General features: G+C 37.7%; 1 protein-coding gene across 1 annotated transcript in view; it reads left to right on the top strand.

Annotated features, from left to right (window-relative positions):
• LOC104630265 (uncharacterized) overlaps nt 1–13,453 on the top strand; it is a 33,697-nt gene extending 20,244 nt beyond the window's left edge. Inside the window, exons 21-35 of the mRNA XM_075755788.1 lie at nt 766–834; nt 1,248–1,316; nt 2,132–2,200; nt 3,350–3,418; nt 4,043–4,111; nt 5,539–5,607; nt 6,300–6,368; nt 7,226–7,306; nt 8,117–8,152; nt 9,312–9,348; nt 9,478–10,035; nt 10,702–10,946; nt 11,558–11,648; nt 11,735–11,824; nt 13,239–13,453. Coding sequence (XP_075611903.1) covers nt 766–834; nt 1,248–1,316; nt 2,132–2,200; nt 3,350–3,418; nt 4,043–4,111; nt 5,539–5,607; nt 6,300–6,368; nt 7,226–7,306; nt 8,117–8,152; nt 9,312–9,348; nt 9,478–10,035; nt 10,702–10,946; nt 11,558–11,648; nt 11,735–11,824; nt 13,239–13,453 — 1,836 coding nt within the window. The remainder of the gene's footprint in view (nt 1–765; nt 835–1,247; nt 1,317–2,131; nt 2,201–3,349; nt 3,419–4,042; nt 4,112–5,538; nt 5,608–6,299; nt 6,369–7,225; nt 7,307–8,116; nt 8,153–9,311; nt 9,349–9,477; nt 10,036–10,701; nt 10,947–11,557; nt 11,649–11,734; nt 11,825–13,238) is intronic.
• The last annotated feature ends 2,046 nt before the right edge of the window (nt 13,454–15,499 follow it).

The raw sequence follows: 15,499 nt of genomic DNA, 5'->3' as shown, positions 1-15,499 counted from the left end.
CTAAGGCTTCCCTTAGCAGACACACAGTGTTCCCTATTAACTAGAAGCATTTTAAAGAAAACTTTGCATTTACCATATTGCTTCCCTGTCAGTTTGGGAAAAGTTAAGGGACACTAATGCTGGTATTTTTATGCTGAAATATTTGGGAAGATAGTATGGTGTATGGCATATATATATATGACAGGACTTTATTTTCCCTTACATTGACTCATGGCTGATATTCTTTTATGGATTTGGAGTTTCTATTGAAATACTCAGTATTCACTGAAAGTGAGAGAAGGGCTACTCCAGGTCTCTCCTCTAGTTTCTTATCAAGTCTTTTGCTATTTATACACATAAAAGTGTGTATTTCCATGTAAGAGGAAAAATAAAAAGGGCTAAAACATTACACTAAGAGGACTATTTAAAAAAATCTACTCTAACAGAAAAATATACATGTTTTCCATATACCTACACAGCTGGGCAGGAAGCTTTGAGTGCTAGATGTGCTGGACCAAGTCTCGAATACACTAAGAAAGGGATTTCTGATAACATGTGTGACTCTCAGTGACTGAGAAGAATTTCATTTCCATTGAGAAATCAGAACTAAGCTTGTTGTCAATTCTTCAAATAGTTAGATTTCACTCCACGTAGAATAGACTATTAGAAATTCTAATAGAATTTTAATGGAATATTATAAATTGTTGCATAAATGTTTTCTCTATGAGATGCTCGTGCTCACTTTCAGAAAAATCCATCATTTTTGCTCTTCTTCCTTCACTGCAGGGAGAGCCTGGTGCACCAGGACGTCTTGGAATGCCAGGCCCTCCTGGAAGAGCTGTGCCTGGACCAAAGGTAACATCCACACTCCAGCTTCTAGTGCTTATGAACACAGGGTGAAAACTTTGAAGTTGGCCATGCTATTATTCATGTAAATAACTTCAGCCTTATGAAGTCAACTAAAACTTCTTCTTTCCTATGAACAGAGTTATGGATTGTATCCAGTCTAGTTACCACCATTCCCTAGTATTAACTATGCCAGCTTGAGGTGTGGCCTACTTATGTTCATTTCTTTGTTTTGGATAACCCTGGATATCAAAATACTTTTCTTTCTTCTGCTTTTGGTGTTTAATGCTTGCAATAACAATAAATAAAATTAGCTAGTACGTTTGATATATATAAATTTGTGTAACAGAAATCCAAAACCACAGTCTGTGATTGGTGTTTAATAAAATACATAATTAGAGTATATATTTTCTTCATTGCAGGGTGACACTGGGTTACCTGGTCTTGTTGGACCAATTGGAGAACCAGGTTTTGGGCTTCCTGGGGCAAAGGTAGCTCCTAAATTGGTAAACTAATTTCTGATAGAACTGTAACATCCAGTATGGTTGGGAGGGTTAAAGTGCTCTTAGCTTCCCTGGTAAATCTGTTCCTGAGATACTCCAGCTATCCAGATCCATGAAAGGAGCTTAATTGTAGATCTCCAACAGGAAGCTCACGTTATACTCAGTAGCTTTAATGAAGTTCCACAACATTATAGGAAAATAGAATTCTAGAACAACAAAACCAGACAGGAACCTTGTGATAGAAAACAACATTTTTAAATTGGCCACACAAACCACTGTTGTCCCCTGCCCTATGTCTGTCTCACCACACAAACATACAGCATGTGCAGAAACTATACAGTTTTCCCAATGCTCTGCAGCAGTTCATCTTCAATTATAAGAATTACATAAAGTAGCTATGGAGTAATTCAGTTGCCACCCTAGAATTTTGGCTGTGTGTCAATTTGGGCTTATTCCCCCAAAGCTGGAATCATAGTAATCATGATAAAAATATGGGGAATGTGACTGAAGTAATTCCTTCTAATATGTAGGCCACAAATGACAACAGACAGAGCTCTTGAAAAGGATTCAAATTAGTGACTTAGAAGTGAAAGGTCCTGTAAATCCTCAACACTATTAAATATCCCAGTTTTAGTCCAGGATTAATAACCTACAATAATCATTCACGTAGTAAAATACATTCGCAGACAGACAGATAAAATTGACTGACAGTATTTTTGCCAAAGAAGTTTCACTTTCATGGAAAATTTTCTGCTAGCAATTGTATTGGCATTAACTTCAGCTGTTTTTCCTGCCTTCATCAGGGTGATCGAGGTCTTCCAGGACCCCCCGGGCCCTTTGGGCCAAAAGGAGATGGTTATCCCGGCCCACCTGTAAGTTTATAGACTTTTTTTTTTAATGTGAATTGGGAACAAATAGGTGCTACATCAGACTGATTAGCTTCCATGGCTGACATGCTAGGAAAGATTTGATGGTCTAAAAGCCTAAAAAGGCTCCTCAACTGTGGAAATCCATTTCAGCATAGAAGGAAAAAGAAATCTCCCTCTGAAATAGTACAAGACCTTCTATGTCCTCCACTACACCTGATTACACAATGTAACATATTCCAAGTGGGGCTTTTTTTTTTTCTATAGTATCACTGATGTTTCAGTCAGTTCCTTCAATATCTTCTTGATGTAAAACACTGTCTTCTGCCCAACCACACAAAATTTATTCCCAAGCAGAAAAGTATAGCCCAGCTAGGCAGCTGTGTCCATATACATGGGTGTGAACTCAGGGCAACACTGTCTTCCAGAACCACTAAAAAGGCAACTACTGTCCAAAGAGCCAGAAAAAACAAATTGTCCTCGGTTCTGTTCATCAGGTTGTTGAAGGCGTGGCAAAGAATTGGTTGATCTACTTTACAGCCCTTTACAGAGGTCTTTACTGGTAGATATGACCAATCCCTGCAAAAATGATACAAAGAGAAAAGGCTCCTTCATCTCCCTTCCTTGCACATATATGCAGCACGGGCCTCACGTCTCTAGTCTGCTCAACAGTGTACTCCACCAGCACTGGCAGTTACACGCTTGTGCAGTGAGGAAGTCCCAGGAAGATTGCTGGTTAGAGTCAGGGAGGTTGGTGATATACTAGCATTTATCTGTGCTAAAGGCAGCAGTAAAGGTGCATGCAATTGCCACATTGAGGAATAAAAATTAATGAATGTCAAAACGGAAATTGGAATTTGATTTATAATACTATTTTTGTGCAATCCAATGCAGGACTGCTTCTGCATCTGCCTCTCCGGATCAGACTCCTCCGTCTTCAAACACATGCAAGCCTCCTGCATGACATGCAACACACATGCAAATGCCACTGATGCCACTTCTGGCTTGTCAGAGTAGAATTTAACCAATTGTAGACCACAGTGATCCCACTAAGAGACAACATATTCAAGATACTACCATATTAATGTTAGCAAAAGCATGTAGTTAATATAGCATTAAATTACATTAATATTCTGTCTGTGCATATCATTTCAGGGTTTGCCAGGCCTTCCTGGGATTCCTGGTGAACAAGGCCCAGATGGAGTTGGACTACCAGGACCTAAGGTACAGACTTAACTTCTAGAACAGTGTATTGGGTCTGGCTGAGATGGAGTTAATTCTCCCCACAGCAGCCCTCATGGTGCTGTGCTGTGTATTGGTAGCTAGCAAACTGTTGATAACACACCATGCATGTGTACTCCACACAGATGTAATTCCTACCCATAGGTCACAGTCAGAATACCATTTTAATCCAGTTTCAACTTATGTGTCAGTATATAAAAGGTAGATACCACAGAAGATCGTCAAGCTTCACTTCAGAACTCATCCTGATGCTGATTGCAGGATTACTGGAATTATACAGGCAATGCAAGGTTTTTGGTTTGGGGAACCTGGAGTTCATTTTATTATAGAGGAATTGTAATTCCTGTGTAACTATTGCATAATTGACTGTACATGTCTTGAATATGTTTAGACCATTAGCCACTGTTTATCCCAAATAACTTTCTTGTCCTGCCTGCAGTATTCATGGGTTAGCATTGTTTAGACTTGTACTGTGCTGTTCAATAGTCCTCCTCTCTTTGTCCCATTTGAGTACAACAGATGCTGGAAATACCAGAGATAAAGTAAACTTTGGTATAAATTAAACTTTGGTATTCACTACTTATTTTTCGAAGTATCAACTTTCAGGGTGATCCCGGCAGTAGAGGACCAATTGGTCTCCCAGGTCCCCCAGGAGAAGGCCTGCCAGGACCAAAAGTAAGCCTTTTAAACAATTATGTCTCCCATTGTCTATTTTCCAAAAAAATTTTTTAAAAGTATAAAAATGCATGATCATGCATACACATCTACATGTTTTCTGTCTTCACTCTTCACTAGAAACAACTAAATCTGACATGAATACAGTGTCTTTATTTGGCAGAGAATAAAAAATGTTTCTGGTGACTAGCCATAAACCATGTCCTTCTCCCTATTGCATGTGATGATAAATTATAAAGTGATAATCTTGCAGTGAAGATCAGTGACAAACATTTAGCTCCTGTAGACACTAGCTGCAATTGAGTAGCAAAAATTTCTTCAGACTTAGCATTGATCAGAATTAATGGCCTGGCAAGCACTTTTCATGTCTTCCCTATACTACTGTTACAGTTACAGGCATACTGTTGAGTTCTTCTAGAATTAATTCCTGTTTTTTATTGTATAAAGTAAATCAGTAATTATCTCATGGCCAATATGATGACCAATCCCTGCAAAAAGGATTATTTGTGTAATTATAATATACACCATGACAAAGGCCTGGAAATAATTGTAACTATAAAAAGCAATTTTCACTATGAAAACTCCCAAATTGGAAAATCTTACGCTCCTACAGCTCAGCTTTAGAAGTCCATTAATACAAAAGAACTGTTTTAGAATGTAAATGTAAACAAACTGAACAAGGTCAAATGCAAAGATTTTGCATTTAATAACATATTACCTGTACAATGTGGCTTATTGGTCCCAGAGATTCTGCTCATGTTGGCATGAAGGCAAGGTCCAGAGCTAAGCAGTGGTGAAGCACTTCCCCAGCTAGTGCTAGTCCCAAGGACTGGCATGTGCACAGGATCCTTACAAATAAGGAAATTGAGAATTTCATGCAGGGATACTGGAATGGCAATATAAGTATAAAATTAATATTGTACTATATGGATTTTGATTGCTTCCCAAGAATAACGTATCAACTGAAACATTTTCTCTAGAGTTCTTTTAAAAACTACCTTATAAATTAGCAACAAATGTTTATTTGCAATGCCACATTACTATGTACATCTTACAGGTTTTACTGTGTAAGCTTAATAGTGATGAAAGATAACACAACAATAATAATCCTCTAAAATCTTAATTTAGTCCCCAATGTCCCACCAATACAATCCATCCTTCAATGCAATGTATATCTCTATCAGCAAGGTGATTCATGTTCAATGAGCATTCAGCCCTGAGTGACTCCTTTGAAGTATAAACTGGATTTTAATAATCTGATAAAGGATAAAAAGAGTCTTTGTCAGCTAGAGCAATCTTATCCTCACTACTTAGAAAAAGACATCAATTTGGTAGAGGATGGACAGGAAATCACATGGTAGTATAACAATGTATTGTGTACTTTTCTTATGAATATTGTATTTAACGTATGCAGGGTTTCTCTCTAGGGAACCGTAGGACGCCCAGGGCCACCTGGCTCTCTGGGACCTCCTGGTGAAGGTATTCAAGGAACTAAGGTAAAAAGACTGAGTGTCTTCAATATTCAACCTGTGTTGAGTGATCAATCTGACCATCACAGTGTTAAGGAGATTTCACATTGTTTCTTATATGGGGAGAGCCTCAGGCTAGAAAATGAGAATAACAACATCAGCACCTACAAAGTATGTTCTGACTCTACTGCTGTAAACGACAAGCCCAAGGGTGAGCGTTGAGGGAGGAGGAAGCAGGGGCATCTTTTACCAGTGAAAGATAGCCTTACAAAATTAAAAATACCATTCCCTCTTCCCCAACTCTCATGCCCACGGAGACAGTCTGAAAGAGTTATATGAACTACCACCTATGGCAGGGAAGGTGTCCATCCTGAATCTATGTGTAATATTAATTTTCCCTGTAATATGAGCTTTTACCCAAAGCATAGATCAGATGAGGCAGACTCAAAAAACAGAAATAAAAAAGGGGGAATGAGAAGGAATAAGATGGGATGGAAAGAGGGAACATGAGAATTAGAACCAATAATGATCATGCAGTTTTTCAATGTTGAAACATTTGAGATGCTGATGAAGCATTTGAGAAATATAAGCTAGCTACTACATTGTCTCAAGTGCCTCAAGGCACTTGATAAAATCCAGTTTGAAAATTTTCTCTTTGAACATTTATAATTAGTTAATGGGAATTAAAGGGTTAATATCACTACTTGGATTATCATTAGGGGGAACAAGGAATTCAAGGAATGCCAGGACCTCGAGGTCCCCCTGGAGAAGGGCTTTTGGGACAGAAGGTATGATTTCTAAATCTGAGATAATGTCCTAGACCAAAGCCAACATACTGAAAATGCTCGTTACCATCAGCTCTCATTGAAGACATGTGAATTCTGTGACAGGGGAATGGGGATCTGGGAAAACCCCATTCATTCATGTGATCATTTTAATATTTTATAGCAGCATCTCTTTCAGTGTTGCTTATTTTAATATCATATGAGGCTTATTGTCTACTGCAATTAGAAGAAATATAGATATTAGATTTAATATCACTGCCTTTCTTTTACCCATCCACTATGCAAAATTTAGGGACTACATCAATGTTAAGAAAAAGAGAAATGCGAGTTGGAATCAGTTTTTGGATGTGATCACATCGGCTCAGAAAGGCTGTACAAAATCCCATAGCCTATTAAAAATCAAACTAGGAGGCACTAATTCATCTATTTGCTATTCCAAACACCTTTTCTGGGCCAAAAGGTTTCCCAGAGTGATATTCCCATTATTCATTCCAACTATGTCCTTGCCTTTTTTCTCAATTTCCCTACTGTTACCTTATTTTTCTCAGACAGTATAATAATTTCCAGATAATAATTTCCATCATGCAATATCCCATGAAACCCCTCTGTCTGCATGTACTTGTTTGAGATGGTTCATTGTTCAAACTACTTCAGCTGTTTTTTCCCCATAAAAATGCCTAGCCAATACTACAAGTTATTCACAAAATTCACAAATGCCAATTGATTTAAATGATCTCTAACAAAGAGTTCTAACTCATGTCAGAAGCTGAAGGTGAATTCAACAAAATCAGCTAGAGAGAAATGTGAATGTACTAAACCTGACATACACTTTCTGTCTACTTACCAACATGGTTTTAAAGGGAGATCGAGGAGCTACAGGTGAAAAGGGTAAAAAAGGAGAAAAAGGTGATGTGGGTGACCCTGGTTTATCTGGACAGCCTGTGAGTAACTCAGGTTTATTATGAATGTTTTCTTAAACTGCTTAAAAATAAAGCTGGGTTGTGTATTCTTCCTGCTATTTAACTACATATAATCTGAAATACTTAAGAAACTGAAACTATGAAAACCTTTAAAAGCATAAAGAAGACATTTCCATGCTGAATACCCCACTTCCCACAGATGTAGTTTCTTTCTTAAGGTAGTGAAAGACTATTGCCATGTTTTTAGGCAAAACTATGCAATTCTATTCTATGGCTACCAAGTAACTGTAGCTCAGACTTTCCCTCAAAGCTGATGAACAGATGAAGGGAGGCAAAATGGTAACTTCTGCTGATTGGCAAGTTCCCAAAAGCGGGAAAGCAAAATGTAGTGCCCTTTTATTCTGACATTTGCATACTATTAAGTAGGGATACATAAACACCATTGCCGTTCTTGCCCTGACACTGGCCCTACTAGCCTCATATATGATAAGGCAGAATTCTGATAATTCCAGGGTGTTAGGCAGATATACAGAAAGGAAACAAACAATGTGGTAGACAGGAAAGCTTTGCACAGGTTCTCCCTTTCTAATGTAAACTGACAATCAGTGATCCAGTGGGAGACTTGAGGTCATCCAATTCCCATAAAAACCTTACCACTTTAGGAGGTCGTAGATACTGCATGCACAAGGTAATATCACAAGAACACTACTTTCTCTAGCCAAAGTTCTTATTGGCCAAGTATTATTCTAATAATGGTATTGAAGAAGTCATATTCTGAATCACAATGTTACTAACTAACTGCAGTAGCTTAATTAACAATCACTGTTACAGGGCAAAACTGGACCAAAGGGAGAGCAAGGCCTAACAGTAAGCAAATTCCATTATTTAAATCCCATTATGGCAAGATATAAGCAATACAAGATATTATCAGATGAAATGTATCCTATGTTAATTATTTTGGAAAGAGCTTTCTGACTAGAAGTGGTCTCAGGAGTAATATAGAAAGAAACCACACAAAGTTTCTGACTTTTTCTCATCTACTTCATGCTGAAATGGAATTTAAAGTTCCTAGTGATTTCATTTTTCTGTTACATGTTCTTTTACAGTTAGTGTTAGGTGACCCAGGTGCATACCTGCTGCAGGGAAGTTTTTTAAAAGGTATTTAAGAGTCTAAGGAGCAAAGATTTTCAAACCTGTCATGGTCTATCATGCTATAAACTTAATTATGTTTCTGCTAAGCCTGAACCGCACTAGACCCAAAATCAGTAAAGCATGTCAGAGAGTATATAAATACTACTGAGGTTTATTATGGAAGCTGAGCAGCAGTAGCAAAAGGTTGTATTTGAAAGACTGACTCAATGCTAATGAGTCCTGTCATGCACTTAAAAAAAAATATAACAAATGATTGCTCTAATAATGAGAAACACTTCATTTGTATGTCACAGAAGCTATCACTTCTCTGAACAGAGAGCTCTGAAGACAGTAGCTTTTTTTTTTGTTGTTGCTGAAAGCTGGGTAATAGAGCGGGACAGGTACACTAGGGTTCACAAATCCCAATTCCATTCTGTGTTGGTGCTCTCTGTCATATGCCAGCTCACTACCAGCAATATGCTTCCTGAAGCTGCGTCTATTTCTGCACTCCCAATACATTTAAAAAGGGATATCCATATTATTCAGATGCTAAAATATCAATGGGTTTTGACTTTAAGTTTTAAGGAGAAACAAATGCCCACAAAACATTCTTTACAATAATAGTAGTTAATTGTTTTAGATAGAGGTGTTACTGTGTTCTCCAGTTCATGATCCTTATATGCTATATAAAATAGTTCATTGTAAAATATGGTACCCATTCCAAGCTTGGAAGGTCAGGTCGGAAAGTTAAACAGTAAGATTTTTTCCTAAGTCCCTGTAGGACACAGATATTCGTTATAAACAAAATCTTTGGTAGTGTCAATATTATACCTCATTTGAGGTATAATATTTACAGGCAAACTGTAAAATATTGTTATATTTTTTTCCTATCTAGAGAGAAGATATAATTAAATTAATTAAAGAGATATGTGGTAAGTACTCAGGAAATCTTTAATTTCAGATTCTATTTATTTTTCCCCCGTTACATTTACATTCTTCCCCTTTCCAAAAGGATACCAAGTCTAGTCATCATGATCTGTTTTTCTATTTTCCCTTTGCAGGTTGCGGTATTAAATGTAAGGAAATTCCAATGGAGCTTGTATTTGTGATTGACAGCTCTGAGAGCGTGGGACCAGAAAATTTTGAGATTATCAAAGACTTTGTAACTGCTTTAGTAGACAGAGTAACCGTAGGCAGAAATGCTACCAGAATTGGCCTTGTGTTATACAGTTTAGAAGTTCGGCTAGAATTTGGTCTCAGCAGGTACACAACTCAACAGGATGTTAAGCAAGCAATTAGAAAAATGCAATACATGGGAGAAGGCACTTACACAGGAACTGCTATCCGTAAAGCAACCCAGGAAGGATTTTTTGGTGCTCGAACAGGAGTGCGAAAAGTAGCTATTGTGCTAACAGATGGCCAAGCAGACAAGAGAGAGGCTGTAAAACTAGATATTGTCGTTCGAGAGGCTCAGGCTGCAAACATCGAAATGTATGCAATAGGAATTGTAAATACTTCAGATCCAACACAGGTTGAGTTTGTGCGTGAACTAAATCTGATTGCTTCAGATCCAGACAGAGAACACATGTATCTCATTGACGACTTTAATACCCTTCCAGGTGCGTTCATTGCAGTTTTCTTCTGCATTGTATCTGATGCTTCTCAGAATGGGGCAGGGTGTGGGGGGGAAGCGTTGTCTTTGTGGACATGTTATGTTTTGATGCTGATTCGCATTAGTTACTAGATGCAAAGTAACAGGAACCTAGAGATACAGATTCCTCTGTTTTAAGGGGTCACGTTATAGGGCAATGATTCATCACACCAACAGGGGATGTCACCTGCAATGTAGAAAAACAGCTGCTTAAACTAGCTTTCTAAGATGAATAAGTGCTCATGCACTATAAATCTGCTGGACTGGAAAAGAGAATCAAACTCACTGGGGTAAATTCTACTTACTCACTTCCATTGGGAAATAACCCATTTTCATTGAGTTACTCACATGAGCAAGGTAAGCAGTTATTTTCCAACTAGTAGTTGTTACTAAGCTCAGATGAACACCTTTAGGTGAGTTCATTGCATTTTGTACCAGTTAGAGCACTTCCAGGCTGGCAAATTTGTGACAGATAAAAGCCATAGTCCAGAGAGCCTGGAATAATCTTCTTAGATGCCTATAAATAATCCAAAGGAGTGCTGAATTATATGTGTGTTATGTATATAAATAATCCAAATTCAAAAAATACACTGAATTTCTCAGTATGATGAGTTTTTCCTTTTTTTTTAAACAGCTCTGGAGTCCAAATTAGTCAACCAATTTTGTGAAGATGAACATGGTACCTTAATATACAACCGTAATGGAAATAGTGCAAGCATAAGTGGACCATCTTTCCATTCAGTATCTTCAAGTTCTTTACATTACATACTGAAGAACAACAATGTTAATAATAGACAATCACTTTCAGCACAGACACCTGGAGTATCTACAGTAGAAAGTCCTCAGAGTCTTGGTGATCTCCCTCAACTATTAGCTACGGTATGAAAATTCAGCAGGCTTTAATGAGCAAAAGTTTTTATATATATATATACACACACACATATCTCCTTCTCTGTTGCCTGATGTAATATGTAACTTTCCCCCTACTTTTCTACAGGAAACTACTACTGTAATAGCTCCTTTAACTTGGTATGCTCGGAGCTGGTTGCTCTGAGTAAGAGTTCTGATGTTGCATGCAGGCAGTTATCTAATGGCTATAATTTATTCCTGATACTGTTACAAGGATTATTATTCCTGTGTTTGATACAGCAGTATTTGTGCAACTGTGTAAAACATAACATTATTACAATGCAATTACACTGTAATAATTGAGCCTAAGAATAGTAATTAAACTCAATTGTAGCCTATATTTTTAAGTTTATAAATAAAATTCTGTAAAGGTCAACTAAAAAAAATCTCTATATCCCAGGTTTAGGATTGATAACACTCCTGGTAACCAGCCAGGTGAGGTTAAAATCCTGATTTTTAACACTGAAGTCAGGGTAAATGGGAAGGAAAACATTAGAAAGCCTGTAAGTGATGAAGGGCTTGTTCATATTGAGACCCTTCAGAGTATCTGGAAAACAAAGAAAATGAAATGCTTATTTCAGACCAAAGTACCTGCTGTGGTAGTATATGAAGCCTATGAAGAGGAACAAGAGGAGGAGGAACAGTCATCCTTGCTAACAGTGGACAGTAGAGGTATTTTTGTCATCATTCATTTCTTCATCTTCATTTTTGGCTGATCAAAAAAATCAGTATCTCATTCTGTTTCTTTCAACCTGCAGCTGTGACACCATTATTGCCATCTAAACCATCAGCATCAGATAAAATGATGACATCATCTCTTTCAACTGCAGGGCTCACACCAAGACCAGGTTATAGATCATAACTACTTTTTCATTTTGTTCCCTCTTATTCCAATGCTAACTTTTTATAAGGCTTTATATCAGAGTAATTTTGTGCCACTCACTGAAGATTTCATGAGCCCTTGCTGTGGAAGAGAATCCATTTCAGGATTTTATAACAGACCTAGTTGCAGTTCTTGTCCAGCCTGTTCACTAGTTCTTGTCTTCCCAAATTCCAAACCCCACTGCTCCACTTACAGCAGAAGCAAGGTCATCTATCACCTGAGACAGAGTTCATGAATGACATCAAAAAGAGAACAGAGTGGTAGCTGAGGTGGGCCAGTGAGCAGGTAATTCGTCAGCCAAGACAAGGCAGTCTCTGGAGACAGAAGGCTTCATTAAAGACAGAGAAGATGATTTCAGAATTGGACAGAAAAGATAGGTTTATCCTTCAGAGGAGAAATAGGAAAAAAACCAGGTTCTAGTCATTTGAAGGAAAGTACAGTAATTAGCTGACTGCTCAAAGAATTGATTCTTTTCATATGAGATGACCATCATTATTTGGGGAATTCACACATTTGAGTTCCAGTAATAGTGTATTACAATGGGAGCAACAGAAGAGAGCAATAGAAACGTGTTCCCATGTTTCCTGGGAACAGTGGTATGACTATTATTCTGTCTCTGGCAATAACTTTTTTTTTAAAAAAAGTGTCAAGATACCAGTTACCAAAGACAAAATATTGATGTCACCACATTAAACTTGAAGGAAAAGTATTTTCTATCTCACGGTATTATTAAAGTGAGTGAGACTAGATTAGTATGTCACAGTCCTCTAACGCATATCTGTAGGAATCATTAGACCAACAAGCTTTACATTCAAACTTAACTAGTATGTGCATAATGAATACCATGGTATTAGATAAGTAGCACAAACATAAAAGAAAGACTGAAGTTTTATATTCTTCTCACTATTCTAATGCCTCTTCCCCCACATCACAAACAGAACTAATGTACTAAAGCAATGTGCTGCAGAAGGATGATGGTAATACTTGCAGTTCAAGAATAGCAGATGCAACTAGCTTACAATTTTGGAACTCACAAATTTTTGTGAGCAACTTGCTCACAAGACTGGTTGCTGATAATTAGATTTCAAAATTATCGGATTCATATTGTTTGCTCTTTTTGTATGTAGAGCCATAATACTATTATTTCTGGAGTTACTAGAACCATGCCAGTAAAGGAACAGTTTACTTGACCTACTAAGACGCACTTTTAATTTGCTTTCAATGCTAGTATCTTTAGAAGTAAAAGCAAATCTTAAACTGCTGTATAACAGTAGCAGAAAACATAAAATCAGAGTTTAAAAGTTAAAAGTCAATTGTATTGCATAGATTTTACAAACTGAATTGTTTCTATTCCTTTTTTTTTTTTTCCTTAATTTTAGAAAGTATCCTGGACCTCCGGTGCAAGTTAAGGCTGGATCAAGGGCCCTGCCGTGTTTATATCATAAAATGGTATTATGATAAACAAGCCAATGCTTGTGCTCAGTTTTGGTATGGTGGCTGTGATGGAAATGCAAACCGCTTTGAGAGTGAAGAGGAATGTAGAGAGTCTTGTGTATTTTTTTCTGGAGGTAGGAATTTGTCTGTATATTGTTAATGAGCAAGTTGAAGCTATTGATTGTTTTGGTTTGTTATCAAGTATTCAGCACGGTATATAAAACCAAACCCAGTAATTTAAAGAATGTTAACATTATGAAGTCATATGCTCACTAATAAAAAAAAGTCTACCTATGCAAGCTCACCTTAATTCTTTATGCATATATTGTATGACATAGTCCTTATGTAACAAAATAGCAATTTTTCAGCAGTATCAAGAGTACAAAATTTCCTTTTTGCTAAGACCAGTATAGCATTTGCCATAGTAATTGCCTTTTAAAGACTACCATTGTACAATCACTAACTATACTTCATTTTAAATTATATATATGGCTTTGGAAAGCAATCTTTGGTCATTAAAATTATGTGATTTCTTTTCTCTCTGTTACAGAAATCTGATATTTGGCATGGATTCTGCAATGAAGACTTCACTTTTTTTAAGCGAAAATGATCCCACAAATCTTATTTTAATATTTCAACATAAAATAGCAATTTCAAAATTACATGCAGAATACTACTCAGTACAGATAAATATAGCAAATGCATCAACTTGTGGCTACACGCTCCCTGGGTCACAAGACAGGGAGATGGCTCAGCTACCCACCGTTCCCAACCACATCACAGTTACATTTAGTCTTTTCTTTCTGTAAACTTTCCTCACTTTCCATTAGCTAGCAAGATCATGACAAATGCAGTTAAAACACATCCACAGATTTATATGAGTGACTGTACCAATAGCTGGCATCACTAAATTAGGTTAGTTCATGTCTAGAGTGGTCCCTGACATGTTTCTCTTCTGTAAAGCCAAGTCTAATTTTTAAATGCACTTTCGTATTTTCACCTCTTAAAGAACTTTTTAAACTTATGTTCAAAACATCAAATGCAGCGTAGAGTTTATTCTTTATTGCCTGTCACTGTCATATTGCTTTTTACATTTATGTCTGTCTGTACATGAGGTATTTCCTATTACTTGACTTATATACTTAAAAGCTTGTTTCTAATAAAACATTTCTGGTTTTACTGCCATGACAGAGAATGGATAATGTTACCTTTACAGGACTAAAAACTTATCTCACAGCTAAATTACTCTTTCTGTGTAATGTGCTCCTGATGATGTAACCGGATTTCTGCCGCAGCCCTTAACAAGACTGAACATCTCAGATTAGGCACAGCTGCATATGAAACCCAATGGTCATTTTTGGTTTGGTTTGTGGGATTTTTTACCTGAACAAATGTAGGTTCAGCATATCAACAAAAAATGAATTTGGCCTTGAGCCAAACACCCACTCCCCTTCCTACTTCAAGATCCACACTCCTGCCGGGGCCACAGCAGAGGCACGCTGTTCTTCCCACCAGCACAGCATGGGAGGACACGGGGCAGAGGGAGAGGAGGAGGAACAGGCAGCGCCAATGGCATTTTTTACTTCGTTGAGTTTGTATTGACCTCTTCATAGGCTGAACAGCCTCCTCACAAATTCTGGAACCAGCTCCAGAGAAAAAACTGTCAAAAGGATGAGCTTCTTCCTATGATTCCTACTTACTTATTTATTTCAAAGTGGTAGCATACTGCAATTAAAATTTGGCTAGATAAAATTTTCAAGTTATTCCAAATTAAAAACATTATGATACATGCCATCCACGTTGAAAAAAAAACCCCTCAAAAAAAACCCCAAAACCCAGGACTTAAAAATGTAATTTACCAATTAAGCAGTGGTTTCACAGACTTTAGGTTTATGGGCTGTATAGGGCTTTGGTTTAATGATTGCTCACAGTAGTACAGACATTACCTTGTACCAGACAAAACTAAGACGTGAGGAAAAGCTGCAACAACTACATGTTCCAACGACTCAGAGCACTCCGCTCTGCTTCACAAAACGTTCACAAACGCCAGGCCGTTGGCGCTGCCGACGCTGTACAACCCCGCCACCGGGCCGGCCACAGGACACGACTGCCAGAGCGGGAAAAGCGCCGAACAGTCCCGGCGCCACCCGCGGCCGCTACCTCAGCGAGCCGGGGGCGGGGCTAGCGCAAGAGGGAGAGCGGATGG

This window comes from Balearica regulorum, chromosome 6 (assembly GCF_011004875.1).
Source record: "Balearica regulorum gibbericeps isolate bBalReg1 chromosome 6, bBalReg1.pri, whole genome shotgun sequence".
NCBI classification, from domain to species: domain Eukaryota; kingdom Metazoa; phylum Chordata; class Aves; order Gruiformes; family Gruidae; genus Balearica; species Balearica regulorum.
Note: the sequence above shows the minus strand (reverse complement) of the source record. Positions and strands in the feature narration are given on the sequence as shown.